The sequence below is a fragment of the Lepus europaeus genome, chromosome X, assembly GCF_033115175.1.
Source record: "Lepus europaeus isolate LE1 chromosome X, mLepTim1.pri, whole genome shotgun sequence".
Lineage (NCBI taxonomy): Eukaryota > Metazoa > Chordata > Mammalia > Lagomorpha > Leporidae > Lepus > Lepus europaeus.
This window is the reverse complement of record NC_084850.1, coordinates 32,675,907-32,692,810: the sequence shown is the minus strand read 5'-3', so window position 1 is coordinate 32,692,810 and position 16,904 is coordinate 32,675,907. Positions and strand designations below refer to the sequence as shown.

At 40.2% G+C, this 16,904-nt stretch overlaps 1 protein-coding gene across 11 annotated transcripts in view; it reads right to left on the bottom strand.

The window, feature by feature from the left end:
- The window catches only part of THOC2 (THO complex subunit 2), a 126,224-nt gene that overhangs the window by 50,618 nt on the left and 58,702 nt on the right, over positions 1-16,904 (bottom strand). For 7 of the 11 annotated variants that reach the window (XM_062184254.1, XM_062184255.1, XM_062184257.1 and 4 more), the window contains exons 13-16: positions 3,327-3,527; positions 2,786-2,827; positions 2,240-2,370; positions 2,038-2,139 (exon numbers count right to left, since the gene is read on the bottom strand). In XM_062184254.1, the coding sequence (XP_062040238.1) occupies positions 2,038-2,139; positions 2,240-2,370; positions 2,786-2,827; positions 3,327-3,527 (476 nt within the window). The remainder of the gene's footprint in view (positions 1-2,037; positions 2,140-2,239; positions 2,371-2,785; positions 2,828-3,326; positions 3,528-16,904) is intronic. The other 4 variants (XM_062184262.1, XM_062184264.1, XM_062184263.1 and 1 more) reach the window with 1 other exon arrangement.

The following is a 16,904-nucleotide window of genomic DNA, read 5'->3' as shown; positions in this document are numbered from 1 at the left end:
TCTGGAGAGTGAACTAGCAGATGAAAATCTGTCTCCTCCTCTCTCTTTATAACTCTCCTTTTCAAATAAATATTTTTTTAAAATAAAAGTACTTGCGGGGCTGGCAATGTGGTATAATGGGTGAAGTTGATGGCTGTGATGCCAAAATCCCATATGGGCACTGGTTCAAGTACTGGCTACTCCATTTCCGATCCACCTCCCTGCTAATGGCCTGGGAGAAGGAGCAGAAGATGGCCCAAATGCTTTATCCTGCCACCTATGTGGGAGACCCAGAAGAAGCTCCTGGCTCCTGGCCATTAGGGCCATCTGACTGAACCAGTATATGGAAGATATATATCTCTTTCTGTAACTCTTTCAAATAAATAAATCTTTTTAAAAAAAAATAAGATAAAAAGTACTTGTGTCCCTGGGTGGGAAACCCAGTTTGAATTCTGTGCTCCTGGCTCAGCCTAACCCAGACATAGCTATTATAGCTGGGGTGTGTGTGTGTGTGTGTGTCAATCAGTAGACAGAACATCCCTCTTTGTCTCTTAAGTAACCAGAAAATAAACAATATTTTTTAAAAGAAAAATAACTAAGGTTGTAGTAGTAGAGAGAAAGATGAAATGGATTTAAGGAATGTATTAATGCTTGACATATTATTAAGTAATTTATATAAAGCACATAGTTCAGGGAACACATAATAATGACTCTATAAAATATTAGCTATGGTGGTTAAACTAAACGCTGTTCCTGGAGAATTCTTTAAAAACCAGAACTCTTTTCAGATGAACCTGTCCTAATATCATCTTCTGCCATAACTTCCTTAAGTAAAATAATTTACTCTCCTGTCTATCCTCCCATAGCACTTCATACATACTACATAATAGCACCTATTAAATAAGACTGTGATCCTGCACACACCTGTTTTTACAGTACAGCATGACAGTTTTCATGTGGCAAAGACAGTATCATACTGTCAAAGCTAGTTAAAATAGAGAATGCAATGCTTTTAATGAGAATAACCATACCACTGCATGAATTTATACAAGGATTGACAACTGACAATAAATAACCTTGCAGAAAACACTTGCATTACATTGGTTAAGTATTTAGTATATAAACTGATACTAATCTGAAATATATAATTTTCATAGTAAAACTTTAGTCTACCAGAAAGTAGAACTAACATCACTCTTATGCTTTTATGATATGAAAGTAAAAGCACACAAATGAAAACAACGTTTCTCAAAAGTCAGCACCGTATCGAGAAAGTTCTACATAATTCCAATAGATCATCCTAACAGAGCATTAAAAATCTTTAATTATAGCATTTGTCAGTTGAGGACATTCATGGAATATCTATTACACTGCACAACATATTAAATGTATTATTCAAGTTGAGCAAAGGCCACAGCTTTTTTTAAAAAAGGGCAAAAACTGAATCTTAAATGTATTAATGAGAATTCTATAAGATTTTATATAACTTAACAACTATGGAAACAGTAACTTTGTACTCAAAATGAGCTAAAACTGCAAAAATTGAGTCATCTTACCTGTAAACTAGGATCAGCTATGCCTTTAACAAACATTCGTCAGTTTTGTTTTTGTTTTTGTTTTTTTTTTCCAAAATTGAGGCTCAGGGGGCCAGTGCTGTGGTGTAGTGGGTAAAGCCACTGCCTGCGACGTTGGCATCCCATATGGGAACCCACTTGAGTCCTGGCTGCTCCACTTTCAATCCAGTTCCCTGCTAATGTGCCTGGGAAATCAGCAGAGGATGGCCCAAGTGCTTGGGCCCCTGCACCCACATGGGAGACCGGAGGAAGCTCCTGGCTCCTGTCTTCATACCGGCCCAGCTCTGGCCATTGCGGCCATATCGAGGAGTGAACCAGCAGTGGAAGATCTCTGTCTCTCCCTCTCTCTGTAACTCAGCCTTTCAAATAAATAAATAAATCTTTAAAAACAATTGAAGCTCAGACATAAGCTAGCTGAAAAAAAAAGTAAATTAAATCCAGATATAATGTAGATTAATATGAAGAATAATGAATTACAACTTACTTCATGATATATTTGGCTCTGTCTATTGTTTGAGCTTTAACTTTTACTAAAAGTGGGTGACTGTTGTAAGTTTCATTCTTCCACTGGCCATACAGACGATATCTTAAAAAATGAGATGAAGAATTAGAAAAAGTTAAACATACCTTAAGAGGTTAACACATTAAAATTACTAGTAGGTAAAAATGTAAAAATATGTATTTACCTATGCTGATAAGGAAATGTTTTAAACATTCCCCATAGCTCTTCAGACATGCAAGCATTGCAGTCCATCAAAGAAAGAGACGGAAGTAGTACTTGGTCAGTTATGCTAAGCAAACAGCTTAGGATAACTTCCTAAGAAAGGAGGAAAAATTATTTCACAAAGATGTCCAGACCAATCCATCCCTCAAAATAAATTTATGGTAGTCAGGAAAACTGTCCTTTCTTGATCTGCTAACAGAAAATCTAATTCCCCACCTTACTGCCCTTATTTATGCTTCTCCAGGCAAGATAGCACATAAGGAGAGAAAGAAAAGGATTACTAAGGGAATGAGTGATTTTTATCCCTCATTCGCTTCTAAACATGCTAATCTTAAAAGGGGGGTTAATCTTAAAAATATAACTTTGTGTGAGCTGACAAAAGAAAAAATAAGCATGTCAAATATAACATAATTACCTACACAGGTGACTAAAGCTTATTCCCAATAAAATTTGCACTGTGCTATATCTAAACATTCGACATACTATTGGATATTTTCTAGTCTCTTACCGTTTTCTCTTTATCTTCTTGTTTGCTTCCATCAGACTGAAACTAAAATTAAAAAATATTAAAACAAAACAGAAAGGTTAGCATCATGCCATCACAATTAGTTTTAATTTGAAAAATATTAACTTGTACACTTATTTTAAATTGTATTCATATTTAAGTTTACATATAGACTATTACCAATTAACATTTTAAAATTTCATCTCTATTTCTAGCATCCAACTCATTCTTGACATCCATACATTTTAAATGATTGTATAGGCCAATTATTTTCTCACTCTCATCACAAACTTAAAGCATCCTAAATCGATCTAAGTATCATAAAATAAAATTAAAGCTAGCATAATAATTTATAGTTCATTTGTACTATCTGATCCAGGTTTTAGTTATTCCTCTATAGAATTAGTAAAATCAAACAGTAAAATAACAAAAATAGGGGCTGACGTTGTGGCACAGTGGGTTAAGCCGCCAACTGCAACGCCAGCACCCCATAGGAGCACCAGTTCCAGTCCGGCTGCTCCGACCCAGCTCCCTGCTAACCCACCTGAGAAGGCAGCGAATGATGGCCCAAGTACTCGGGCCCCTGCCACCCACGTGGGAGACCCGGATGGAGTTCCAGGCTCCTGGCTTCGGCTTGGCCCAGCCCCAGCCATTGCGGCCATCTGGGGAGTGAACCCCAGCGGATGGAAGATCTCTCTCTGTCTCTCCCTCTCTCTCTGTAACTTTGCCTTTCAAATAAATAAATCTTAAAAAAAAAAATAAAACCAAAATAAACACAATGGAATGTAAAGGCATGTTTTAATACACTACTACCAAAGTCCTCACAGAAAAATAAGCAAAAATATTAACAACATTGCTGAAAAAAATAACAACCATTGGCTAACTTGAACCCATTAATAATAAAAAAAACTGGGTTAGCAGATGGGTCCCCAAAGTGTTTGACAACATTGTATATTCATTCAAAATGAAATAATGAGTGATATGTGTATGTGTACAGCAGGTGGAGGGCTGGGAAAGAGTGCAGAGGCAAAGGGACAACTGAAGCACTGACACCTACAGACAATCTAGATTTCCTAAAAGGATTAGCTCAGTAGCAGGGAAGGAAGAGGGAAAGCAAATAAATATGCAGCTAATAAGCTTACTATTTTCCTAGTAAGCAAGGTTATTTTGTGTATGTATGTACTTTCATACTTGAGCAATTTAATGAGTGTTAACATGGGAAAGTCTAACTTCTGTGCCACATTTTCAGCACCTACCATATAAACTTTATGAGGGAAAACACATACTTTTTTTTTTTTGGAACTGGCAGTCAAAAAGGTATGATCATATTCAAAGAAACAATTACTAGGTTACCTTGGTCAGTAAATAAGGAATTGGGTTACAGGAGAGTGGTCTGGTAGGAAAAAAGCTAGAGAGTCATCTGGGTTTTTGGAGATGCGGGATGGAAATATGTAATTCTGGTGGCATATTGAGTGTACATTCCGGATGGAAATAGGGTAGGCCATAACTGGAAAAACTTCCTTAATCTCCAATATAATACATGATTAACATACCAAAAGAGGTTTCAATATTGCCTTATAAAGACAGAGCTACTAATGGGGCTACATAACATTAAAGGGCACAAGAAAAACAATGTAGGTTGAAGATTAAGGGGAAAGTTGCAGACATAATCAGATGAATTACTTTTATGACTAGATCAAAACCTGTAGCCATACCTATATGAACTATGGCATTACCTTCACCATCTTTATTCTTCTCATTTTTAATGACAATTATTGAATATCCACCAGGTCCCATGTACTAGAATAAAGACTTCATATTTATGTTTTAAAACTATGAGGAAAATCATTTTGCTAAAAATTATCCACATAAGATTAAAACAATTTAGAAATTAGAAAATATATCTATAGGAAAAAAATGATCTAGGGAACAGGAGATTAACAAGTCTAGAGAACAGATCAATTAACCACCTTCCTTATTTTGGTTCAAAGTCTTGCTTTTATCTTTCAATTAAAATTTAAGACTTTATAAAATTCTTAGAAATATATTGTTAATACTATATTATTCATGAAAATATAGATACTAAATGACAAAATATTATCTCCCAGCTCCTGGCTCCAGCTCTGGCCGTTGCAGTCATTTGGGGAGTGAACCACCAAGAGGAAGACTTCTGTCTCTCTGCCTCTGCCTCTCCCTCTGCCTCTCTGTAACTCTGTCTTTCAAATAAATAAATAAATCTTAAGAAAAAAAAGTCCATCGGGCTATGCATTTGGCCTAGCAGTTAGGGCACTAGTTTGGAAGCCAGCATCCCATATCAGAGTGATTAGGTTCAAGTCTCAGCTCTCCTCCTGATTTCAGCTTCCTGCCAATGAGTACCCATGGGGGTAGCAGATGATGACTCAAGTGGTTAGGTCCCTGACACCCACATGGGGAACCTAGATTGCATTCCTGGCTACCGGTGTACATCTCTCTCCCTCTACTTCTACCTCTCCCTATCACTTTCCTTAATAAATAAATTCTGTGTACTGATCTTTCTTACATAAAATGCATTTTTAAAAATCATGTACTGTTTTCATCTAGTCTATATTTGCCTCTTAATACTTAGTAATACTTAGTAGCTGCCTATCCTTGTATGTTTATATACCTTTTAGCTAAGCAGAATAGCTAATGGGGAAAATGTTAATTAAAGTATGATTTGTAATTTATTCCCTTAAATATGATTCTACATCTTGATTAGAATTGTAACAGGAAGATATTCAGTACTAGATAAGCTGATCTTAATTCAAACCAATCGTTAAAGGTGAAAATACAAGAGCAAATATAAACATTTTAATATTTCATTGATCACATTCATTAAATACAAAAGATGTTTTTAGATTAAACTTGGTCTCTAACTCTAGAGCTCCTCATTTTCTTTGTATGGACTTTTTACAATAGCAAAAATACATCAGGGAACTTGACAGTACCAAAAAGAGCAGTGTTTGCCCCTATGTGTAAAATAAGAACTATATTAAAAGATTCTGATGTTTTTAAGGTATTCTTACAAAATGCTTTTTACTTAAAATGAAGAGATACACACTCATACCTACCCTTGAATAGTTCACTCACAAAACCCTAGCAATAAATATATTCTTCATAAAAATTGCCAGGGCTAGCACTGTGGCATGGCAGGCAAAGCCACCACCTGCAGCACCAGCATCCCATATGGGTGTACTGGTTTGAGTCCAGTGGCGGCTCCACTTCCTATCCAGCTCCCTGCCAATGCACCTGGAAAAGCAGTGGAAGATCACCCCTGCACACACATGGGAGATCAGATGAAGCTCCTGGCTCCTGATCTTTGAGGCCACTTGGGGAGCAAACTAGTAGGCAGAAGACCTCTCTCAGCCTGTGCCTCTGCCTCTCCCTCCCTGTTATACTTTCAAATAAAATAAATGAATCTTTAAAAACTGTCTTATTTTGTGTTAACTAATTTATAAAACAAATAGCAACACTGGTGGGGTAAGAAACCACCTGATTATCATTAAAAAGTAAACAAAGTCCTTGGGGCTGGCGCTGTGACATAGTAGGTTCAGCATCTGCCTGCGGTGCTGGCATCCCATATGGGCCCCGGCTCTAATCCCGGCTGCTCCACTTCTGATCCAGCTCTCTGCTATGGTCTGTGAAAGCAGTGGAAGATGGCCCAAGTACTTGGGCCCCTGCATCCGCGTGGGAGACCTGGAGGAAGCTCCTGGCTCCTGGCTTCAGATAGGCCCACCTCTGGCCACTGCAGCCATTTGGGGAGTGAATCAGAGGACGAAAGATCTTTCTATCACTATCTCTCCCTCTGTCTGTAACTCTGTCTCTCAAGTAAATAAAATAAATCTTAAAAAAAAAAATGAATTCTGGGGCCAGTGCTGTGGCACAGTGGGTTAACACCCTGGCCTTAAGCACCGGCATCCCATATGGGCAGCGGTTCAAGTCCCGGCTTCTCCTCTTCTCATCCAACTCTCTGCTATGGCCTGCTATGGCCCAAGTCCTTGGGCCCCTGCACCCAGATATGAGATCCGAAGGAAGATCCTGGCTCCTGGCTTCGGATCGGCACAGCTTCGGCCATTGTGGCCAACTGGGGAGTGAACCAGAGGATGGAAGACTGCTCTCTCTCTCTGTCTCTACCTCTCTCTGTAACTCTTTCAAATAAATAAAATAAATCTTAAAAAAAATGAATTCCTACATATCATATAGTAGACAAATGTGCTCTTGGGTGAAATAAAGCTATTACCTTAACATGAGACCTAAAATTTTAAGACCAAAAAAAAAGCTTGTAATATTTTCAAACAAATCATCAAAGTCTAATGAAATAATGACTTACTCAAAAAAATCAATATCTATGATCTTAAGAATTCATGACTATTCACATTTTACACTATAAAGCTAATTAATGTTAAGAAATACTTGATTTGATCCTCATAGCAATTCTGGGAACAAGATAAGGCAAATATCACCATCCATCTCTGGTTTAGAAAAGTGATCAGCTCAAGGTCATAGAACCAGCAAGCAGCTAGCAGCTTATCCTGATGAAACCAATTAACCAAATGATCAATTTTTAGCTCTTTAATTACTTTGGAGTACAGTCATAACTCAAGATGCTTTATGGGTAAGTTAGGTTCTAAAGTCGGTACAGAAAATGAAAATTACACATGCTCACAATTATCCTTAAAAGTCCCCTAAATTATCCATAATATACACAGGCATGCCATCTTTTAGGTAAGTCTAACACAGACTATTTTTCCCTACTAGTAAAAATAATTCACTGTTAAGTGAACGTCAGACCTGAACAAGAGATGAAAGAATTTCTTTGCATGCTGACTTCCAGCATGGGGCTAGGTCACATGAAAACATATTAAATACTAGACTCACACTCTGGTGTGAGACTCTGTAAGAGATCTGAGAAACGGAAGCAAAGTACCAAAAATGTCTACCAATTTCAATCTTACTCCTGGGCATACACACTAAATATTTTGAGGGTACAAGTTTGGCTACATTCATATAAATTAAAATGCAAGCATATACCAATTCCAAGCCCAGACTTCTATACAAAAGAAATATTAATTTGGGTTTTAACCAACACAACCACAACAGATATTCAATTTCAAAAAGAAATAAGAGTAAAGCAAGATCACACACACACTACTCCTAAAAAAAAAAAGTAGTGAACATCAACCCCAAAATTCTATGGCAGTTTGTTCATAAGCAAAATTTTGAAGTCACTGGTCTAAAGTACATTCTTTACCTACCAACTCAAAGATAGTATACCATCTACTGTCTAGATTCAATATCTTGTACTTTCTGTGACCCAAAAAAATGCAGACATGAGAAACACAAAATGGGCATTCAGGGTATACCCCATAATTATAAGGACATTCTTCTACATTACCACAATATTATTACTTCACTTATTTCCTAATATCATCTAATACCCAGTCTGAGGTATATACTGATCTCATGAGTTCAGGTTTCTAACAGTCATAAAAAGTTTAGGCAAACAAATAAATTAAGATGGAAGCGGGCTGGCGCCATGGCTCACTTGGCTAATCCTCCGCCTATGGCGCCAGGATCCCATATGGGCGCCAGGTTCTAGTCCCAGTTGATCCTCTCTAGTCCAGCTCTCTGCTGTGGCCCGGGAGGGCAGTGGAGGATGGCCCAAGTGCTTGGGCCCCTGTATCCACATGGGAGACTGGGAAGAAGCACCTGGTGCCTGGCTCTGGATCAGCACAGCGCCGGCCATAGCGGCCATTTGGGGAGTGAACCAACGGAAGGAAGACCTTTCTCTGTTTCTCTCTCTCACTGTCTATAACTCTACCTGTCAAAAAAAAAAAAGATGAAAGCAAAGTAAAAACACAGAATCTCTCCCCCAATCTCTGAAGCAATGAGCAAAGTAAAGGATGGTTTTTAAAGGCACAAAATTAACCATCATCAACCAAGGAAAAGAAGGAACCCATGCTGTTAACTGAGGGGAGGGGAGTTGCCAAACAAGAATCCAATTCTATAAACAGTGTGGTATGGCCCCAGAAGTAGTACTAAGGAAGCTTAGCCACCAAAATCCATTAGGCAACATGGCCTATAGTTAAGTAGATAGCCTGAGGAAAAAACCCTTGTGAATAGGAGCCTAGCAAGACTCCGGTAAGGGCTGCTACCTTTCAAAGGCACTGTGCTTAAATCTGTGAATGAGTCAAAGCTCAAGGCAGTTAGGTATGTACTTGGTTGGGTGGGCTATTACTGTAAAAAATTTTGGACAAAATTCTGGAGACAAAAAAGCAACAAGGTATTCATTTTCAATTTGTACATGCTGACTTCCCAGCTTGTCATGTAAGAAGCTTAGAAATGACCACACCATATATACTAACAGGCAAAAAGCTGAACAAAGACCTTTCTCTCTGTCTCTCTCTCACTGTCCACTCTGCCTGTCAAAAAAAAAAAAAAAAGCTGAACAAATGAAAAGCCAACAGCTCTTCTTAATGCAGTCGCCAGGCAAACCACTATCCCCAAGATTAGAGACAGACAAGCAAACACAAAGAATCACAACTTGCAGTAAACAGAAACTTCCAAGGAAACCAGTGGCCAGGATGGAAATATCAGAATTGTAAATCATAAATCACAATATAGACAAGTCTGGGAGCTTAAAAACTCCCATTTTCGGGGGAGAGGTGGGCACACACATGCACTGTCCTGAGTTTTACCTAGCATGAGCTCAACCTGGTTCTCACAGTGAATATCAGAGAAAATCTTGTGTTTCTAACAGAGGGAAGGAAAAAGGAATCATTTAAAATTACACCAAAGCATTCTGTCCTCCTTAACAGGGTCTGCTCTCAGGATAAACTAACCAGAGCCTAACCTGCTGGGATTCTATCAATCTCTAACTGACCTGTGAGAAAAAACACCCAACTCAGGCTACTCTAGCCATCCTGTCTCACCTGGGGGAGGCTGGGAGGCAGCTCATCAGAAACATTTGTGAAGTTCACAGTCTAGGGTCACAGACAAGGTCACTGAAAGACTGATACTTTACCACTACATTACTAAAGTGCTAATTACGGTTCCTTTTACCAAGGACATCATGCCTAGCTACCAAGAAAAAAAACACAGGTGGAAGACACAGAGTTCGAAGAATCAAAACCAGAATCAGATACAGCAAGGGATATTGAAATTACTGGGCCAGGAATTCAAAATACTGATGATCAACATGCTAAGGGTTCTAATGATAAAATAGGCAGCATGCAAGAATAGATAGGCAGTGTAAGTATAAAGGTAAAAATTAGAACCAAGAAGAGATGTTAGAGATCAAAAACTCAGAATGAAAAATGCCTCTGATAAATGTTTTAGACTGGACGTGGCTGAGGAAAACTTCTGAGCTTAAGGCTATCTCAATAGAAGCCTCCAAACCTGAAAAGCAAATAGTATAAAAAAAAAAAAGGCTTGGAAAACAACAAAATATTCAAGAACTACAGGATGTGAAACACCTATAAAACGAGTAACATGTGCATAATGAGAATGTTTGGAAAAAAGAGAAAGGGACACAAGCAATACTTCAAGTATTAAATACTGGAAGTTTTCCCACAATTATTTCAGACACCAAATCACGGATCCAGGAAGCCCAGAGAAAACCAAGTAAAATAAATTCCAAAAATAACTACACCTAGGAATCATACTCTAACTATAGAAAATCAGAGAAATGGAAAATATAAGCCACAGAACAACCATCTTACCTATAGAAAAATAAAGGTAAGAATTACCAGGCCTCTCCTCAGAAAACATACAGAGAGTAGTGTGAAATATTTAAAGTGTTGAGATCGGAAAAACGAAAAACTATCAATTTAGAATTTTGGGATCTGTGAAAATATCCTTCAAAGGGAGAAAAAATAAGAACTTTCTCAAACAACAGTTGAGGGAATTTGATGCCAGTGGAACTGCCTTGGAAGAAATGTTGAAGTTATTTAGAGAGAAGGAAAATTACAGAGGTCAGAAACTCAAATTTGCATGTAAAGAATCTTTAAAAACGTAAGTTAAGGCAAAATAAAAACTTTTATGCTTCTTACTCTTAATTGATCTAACAGGTAACAATCTGCTCAAACTACTAATACCAACAATGTATTTCATTATATGTTTAGGTGTATGTATGCTCATTGATAAAATGACAGCAAAGACACAAGCTTCAGAAGAAGCAGGATTAGCCGGCGCCGTGGCTCAACAGGCTAATCCTCCACCTTGCGGTGCCGGCACACCGGGTTCTAGTCCCAGTCGGGGTACTGGATTCTGTCCCGGTTGCCCCCCTTCCAGGCCAGCTCTCTGCTATGGCCTGGGAGTGCAGTGGAGGATGGCCCAAGTGCTTGGGCCTTGCACCCCATGGGAGACCAGGAGAAGCACCTGGCTCCTGGCTTTGGATCAGCGCGGTGCAGCCGCGGCAGCCATTGGAGGGTGAACCAATGGCAAAGGAAGACCTTTCTGTCTCTCTCTCTGTCCACTCTGCCTGTCAAAAATTTAAAAAAAATTAAAAAAAAAAAGAAGCAGGATTATTCTGACAAAGCACTTGCAGTAAATATGAAGCAGTATGATGTATTTGAAAGTAGAACTACATTAATTGTAAATGTTATTGGAAACTCTAGGGCAACCAGTTTTGGAGGAAAAAAAGACATGAAGAGAGGATGGAATCATACAAAAATGCTCAGGTAGGGATGGTGCGCTGTGGAGCAGAAGGTTAGTAAGTCTCTACCTGTAGTGCCAGCATCTCATATGGGCACCAGTTCAAGTCCCAGACATTCCACTTCCTATCCAGCTCTCTGCTAATGCAACTGGGAAAGCAGCAGATGACCCAACTGCTTGGGCCCGAGTACTCAATTGGAGATAAGCACGATGTGCCTGGTTCCTGGCTTCAGCCCAGCCCTTGGCCATTTGGGGAGTGAAACAGTGGATGGATAATCTCCCTCTTCCCTCAATCTCTTTCTCTCTCTCAAGATTTCATTTACTTGAAAGACAGAGTTACAGAGAGAGGCAGAGACAGAGAGAGAGGTCCTCCATCCTATGGTTCACTCCCCAGATGGCCACAACAGCCAGAGCTGTGCCAATCTGAAGCCAGGAGCTTCTTCCGGGTCTCCCACATGGGTACAGGAGCCTAAGGACTTGGGCCATCTTCTACTGCTATCCCAGGCCATAGCAGAGAGCTGGATCGGAAGAGGAGCAGCCAGGACAAGAACCGGCGCCCATATGGGATGCCAGTGTTGCAGGCCAGGGCTTTAACCCACTGCACCAGCCTCTCTCTCCCTCCCTCTTTCTGCTCTCCTTCTCTCTCTGCATCTCTGCCTCTGAAACAAATAAATGTGTTTTTTTTTAAATAAGAAAGCTAGGTAAAATAACATAAGACAGAGAATGGAAGACAAGTATGGAAACAAAGAACAAAGGCAAACTATAGAAAACATTAATATGGAAAATATTAATCCAAATATATCAATAATCACTTTGAACATCAATGCTGTAAATGTATCAATTAAAACACAGAGACTATCCACACGAAAACCTGTACAGACGTTTCAAGAATCTATATTCATAATCACCAAAACTCAGAAGCAACTAAAATATTCTTTTCCATAGGTAAATGGATAAACAAACTGTTGTTAATCCAGAGACAACAGAATATTATTTGACACTAAAAAGAATTGAGCTATAAAGCCATGAAAAGACACTGAATAACTTTAACTGCTTAACACCTTACTAAATCAAAGAAGCCAATCAGATGAGGCCATATAATGTATATTTCCAACCATATGACATGCTGGAAAAGGTAAAACTATGAAGAAAGTAAAAAGATAAGTGGTCGCCAGGGATTGTAGGGAGGGAGTTAAAAATACGCAGAGCACAGAGGATTTTGAGATACATGAGACTAGTCTGTATGACACTATAATGGTGGGTTCAAGTCATTCTACATTTTCCAAACTCCAAGAGTGTACAACACCAAAAGTGAACCTGAATGGAAATTACAGACATTGGTTAGTAAAAACTTGTCATTGTAGGCTCGTCTCCTGTAATAAATGCATCACTCTGGTAGGGGATTTTGATAATGGAGGAAGCTATGCATTTGTAGGGGCATGATATAAATGGGAAATTTCTGTGCCTTCCTCTCAATTTTGCTATAAATCTAAAGCTACTTTAAAAATGTCTAATTTTAAAAGTGTGTAGGTGCTATGAAGAACATTTAAATTAAGTAGGTCAAATGATCATGTCAAAGTTGGGCTCAGCAATTAAAGATTTTACAGCAGCAAAAGGTATCCTTTCATATGTAACTAGTCTATGAGTCACCACCATCATCTCCCTTTAAGCTAAAAAACAGAAATCAAAATTGGTTAATATATAACAGAACAATAATTCTCAGTTTAGTCTTTGAACCAACAGGGAGGGCTCAGTGTTGTGGCACAGAAGGTTAAGCTGCCACCTATAAAATCAGCATCCCATTTGAGTGCTGGTTCAAGTCCCAGGCTGCTCCACTTCCAATCCAGCTCCCCGTTAATGTGTCTGGAAAGGCAATAAAAATGGCTCAAGTGCCTGGGGCTGTCCCCAACATGGGAGTCCACCTTGGCCGTTGCAGACATTCTGGGAGTGAACAAGCAGATGGAATCTCTCTCTCTCTCTCAAGCTCTGTCTTTCCCTCAACATGACTCAGCCTTTCAAATAAATCAATAAATCTTTTTTTAAAAAATCACCTGAGATTTCGTTAGATATGCAATTTTTCAGTCACACCCTACACCTTTGGATCACAAACTCTGAGGAGAAGGCACAACATTCCATGGTTTAACAACCCTTTAGGGGGCTAGATTCATAGGCACCTGCAATGCCAGCATCCCACATGGGCACCAGTTCAATTCCCATCTGTTCCACTTTTGATCCAGTTCCCTATTAATGTGCCCGAAAAAGCATCAGAAGATGGCACCAGTGCTTGGGCCACTGCACATACATGAAAGACCCAGAAGATGCTCCTAGCTCCTGGCTTTGGCCTGGAGCAGGCCCAGCCACTGTGGCCATATGGGAAGTAAAACAGTGGATGGAAAATTCTCTCTCCTCCCCATTTTTTTTTTTTAAATGAAAACACCACCACCATTTAATGGTTGTTCTGAAACACATTTTTTTAAAAGATTTATTTATTTATTTGAAAGGCAGAGTTACAAAGAGGCAGAGGCAGAGAGAGGTCTTCCATCTGCTGGTACATTCCCCAGATGGCCGCCACGGCTGGAGCTACGCCAATCTGAAGCCAGGATCCAGGAGTTTCCTCTGGGTCTCCCATGTGGGTGCAGAGGCCCAAGGACTTGGGCCATCTTCTACTGCTTTCCCAGGCCACAGCAGAGAGCTGGATCGGAAGTGGAGCAGCCAGAACTCAAACCAGCACCCATATGGGATGCTGGCGCTGCAGACCGGGGCTTCAACCCACTGTGCCATGGTGTCCCCCCCCCCCCCCCAAATAAAAATTCTTAAAAAACATGCACTCCCCTGAAAATCACATTTATAAAAAAAACTTTGAGGGTCGGCACTGTGGCGCAGGAGGTTAAAGCCCTGGCTTGAAGCACTAGCATCCCATATGGGCACTGGTTCTAGACCCAGCTGCTCCACTTCCAATCCAGCCCTCTTCTATGCCTGGGAAAGCAGCGGAAGATGGCCCAAGTCCTTGGGCCCCTGCATCTGCGTGGGAGACCAGGAAGAAGCTCCTGGCTCCTGGCTTTGGATCAGTGCAGCTCCAGCCTTTGCAGCCAATTGTGGAGTGAACCATGGGATGGAGGATCTCTCTCTCTCTCTCTCTCTCTCTCTCTCTGCCTCTCCTCTGTGTAACTCTTTCAAATAAATAAATAAATAAATCTTTTAAAAAAAAAAAAAAACTTTGGGCGCTATGGTACAGAGGGTTAAAGTGCAGCCCACCGTGCCAGCATCCCATATGGGTGCCAGTTCAAGCCCTGGCTGCTCCACTCCTGATCTAGCTCCCTGCCAATGGCCTGAAAAAGCAGTGGATGATGGCCCAAGTGCTTGGGTTCCTGCACCTGCATGGGAGACCTGGAAGAAGCTCCTGGGCTCCTGGCTTTGGATCAGCCCAGCTCAGGCCATTGCAGCCATCTGGGGAGTGAACCAGCGGATGGAAGACTGGAAGATCTCCCTCCCCCTCTCTCTTTCAAATAAATAAAATGAATCTTTAAAAAAAGTTTAAGAGATTCTGATATGCTGAAAATTGAGAATCATTGTATTAGGAACTTAATCTTATACTACATATGTCAAATTAAAGATCTCCCTTTCTTTCAAATAAATAAAATAAATCTTTAAAAAAAACCTTTAATAGATTCTAATATGCTGAAAATTGAGAATCACTGTATTAGGAACTTAATCTTCTACTACATATGTCAAATTAAAGATCTCCCTCTCGCGGGCACCACGGCTCAATAAGCTAATCCTCCGCCTGCGGCGCCAGCACACCAGGTTCTAGTCCCGGTCGGGGCACCGGATTCTGTCCCAGTTGCACCTCTTCCAGGCCAGCTCTCTGCTGTGGCCCGGGAGTGCAGTGGAGGATGGCCCAAGTGCTTGGGCCCTGCACCCCATGGGAGACCAGGAGAAGCACCTGGCTCCTGCCTTCAGATCAGCGGGGTGCGCCGGCCGCAGCGCACTGGCCGCGGCAGCCATTGGAGGGTGAACCAATGGCAAAGGAGGACCTTTCTCTCTGTCTCTCTCTCTCACTGTCCACTCTGCCTGTCAAAAAAAAAAAAAGATCTCCCTCTCTCTTTCAAATAAAATAAATCTTTAAAAAAAAACCTTTAAGAGATTCTGATATGCTGAAAATTGAGAATCATTGTATTAGGAAGTTAATCTTACACTACATATGTCAAACAGAAATGATTACAAGTAACCAAAGTTTAGAAAACTTCTGTTAATGTTATCTAATTTAAGTACAGAAGCTACTTTTTAAAAATATGCATAATTTATACATTTACGCAACCACAAGGCAATAAGTGAGTCTTGTATAAGAAGTTTAATTGTGGGGCCAGCATCATGGTGCAACATGTTAAGCTGCCACCTACAATGTCAGCATCTTATATGGGCACCAGTCTGAGCCCCAGCTGCTCCACTTCCAATCCAGCTCCCTGCTAATGCACCTGGGAAGGCAGCAGAAGATGGCACAAGTCCTTGGGCCCCTGCCACTCAAGTGGGAGCCGCAGAAGAAGCTCCTAGATCCTGGCTTTGGCCTGGCACAGTCCTCTTGTTGCAGCCATTTGGGGAGTAAACCAGCGGGTGGAAGATCTCTCTTTACCTCTTTCTCTACCTCTCTAACTCTGCCTTCCACATAAATAAAATAAATCTTAAAAAAAAGTTTAATTGAAAAATTTTTAGAAACAATCTTATAAATCTTCTTTGAATTCAAGCTAGGGAACAAAAGACCAATATACCTATAAACACAGAACAAATGATCTGTCATAGTGCAATATTTATAGGGGCAAAAATCAATCGAAATTCTAACCCAGATTATCAGAAATATTCACTTTTCATACCACAACCCTAGTCATGAGAAAAGACAAATTTCTTCCCACATTGGTCCAAGTAGTCCAAAAGAATGCATTTTTTCCTTCCCTTCTTCCTTCAATATCTCTGCAAGAATAGACTGGAGTTAGGACTGGGGCTAGGTCCAACCAGGACAGAACCAACGTACAGCAGTTGTAACAATTGTGTATCTTGGTAGCAATTCAATATTGCACAAATTGTGTGCACACATATGCTTATGTATTGGACAACTTCCATAAGTTGGATATCTGGTCTCCTGCTTACAAGTTTTTAATTGTTGCCAAAGACTTTCAAAACAAGATATCTGGTTATCAAGATTCTCAATTAAGAACACCATCTTTGGACATTGTGGCACAGGTTAAACCACTGCCTGCAGCACTGGCATCCTATGTGGGTGCTGGTTTGAGTCCCAGCTACTCTACTTCAATCCAGCTCCTTGCTAATGCACCTGGGAAAACAACGTTTGGGCCCCTTCACCCATGCGGGAGACACAGAAGAAGCTTCTGGCTTCGGCCTGGCTCAGCTTCGGGCATTGCAGCTATCTGGGGTGTAAGCCAATGGATGGAAGACT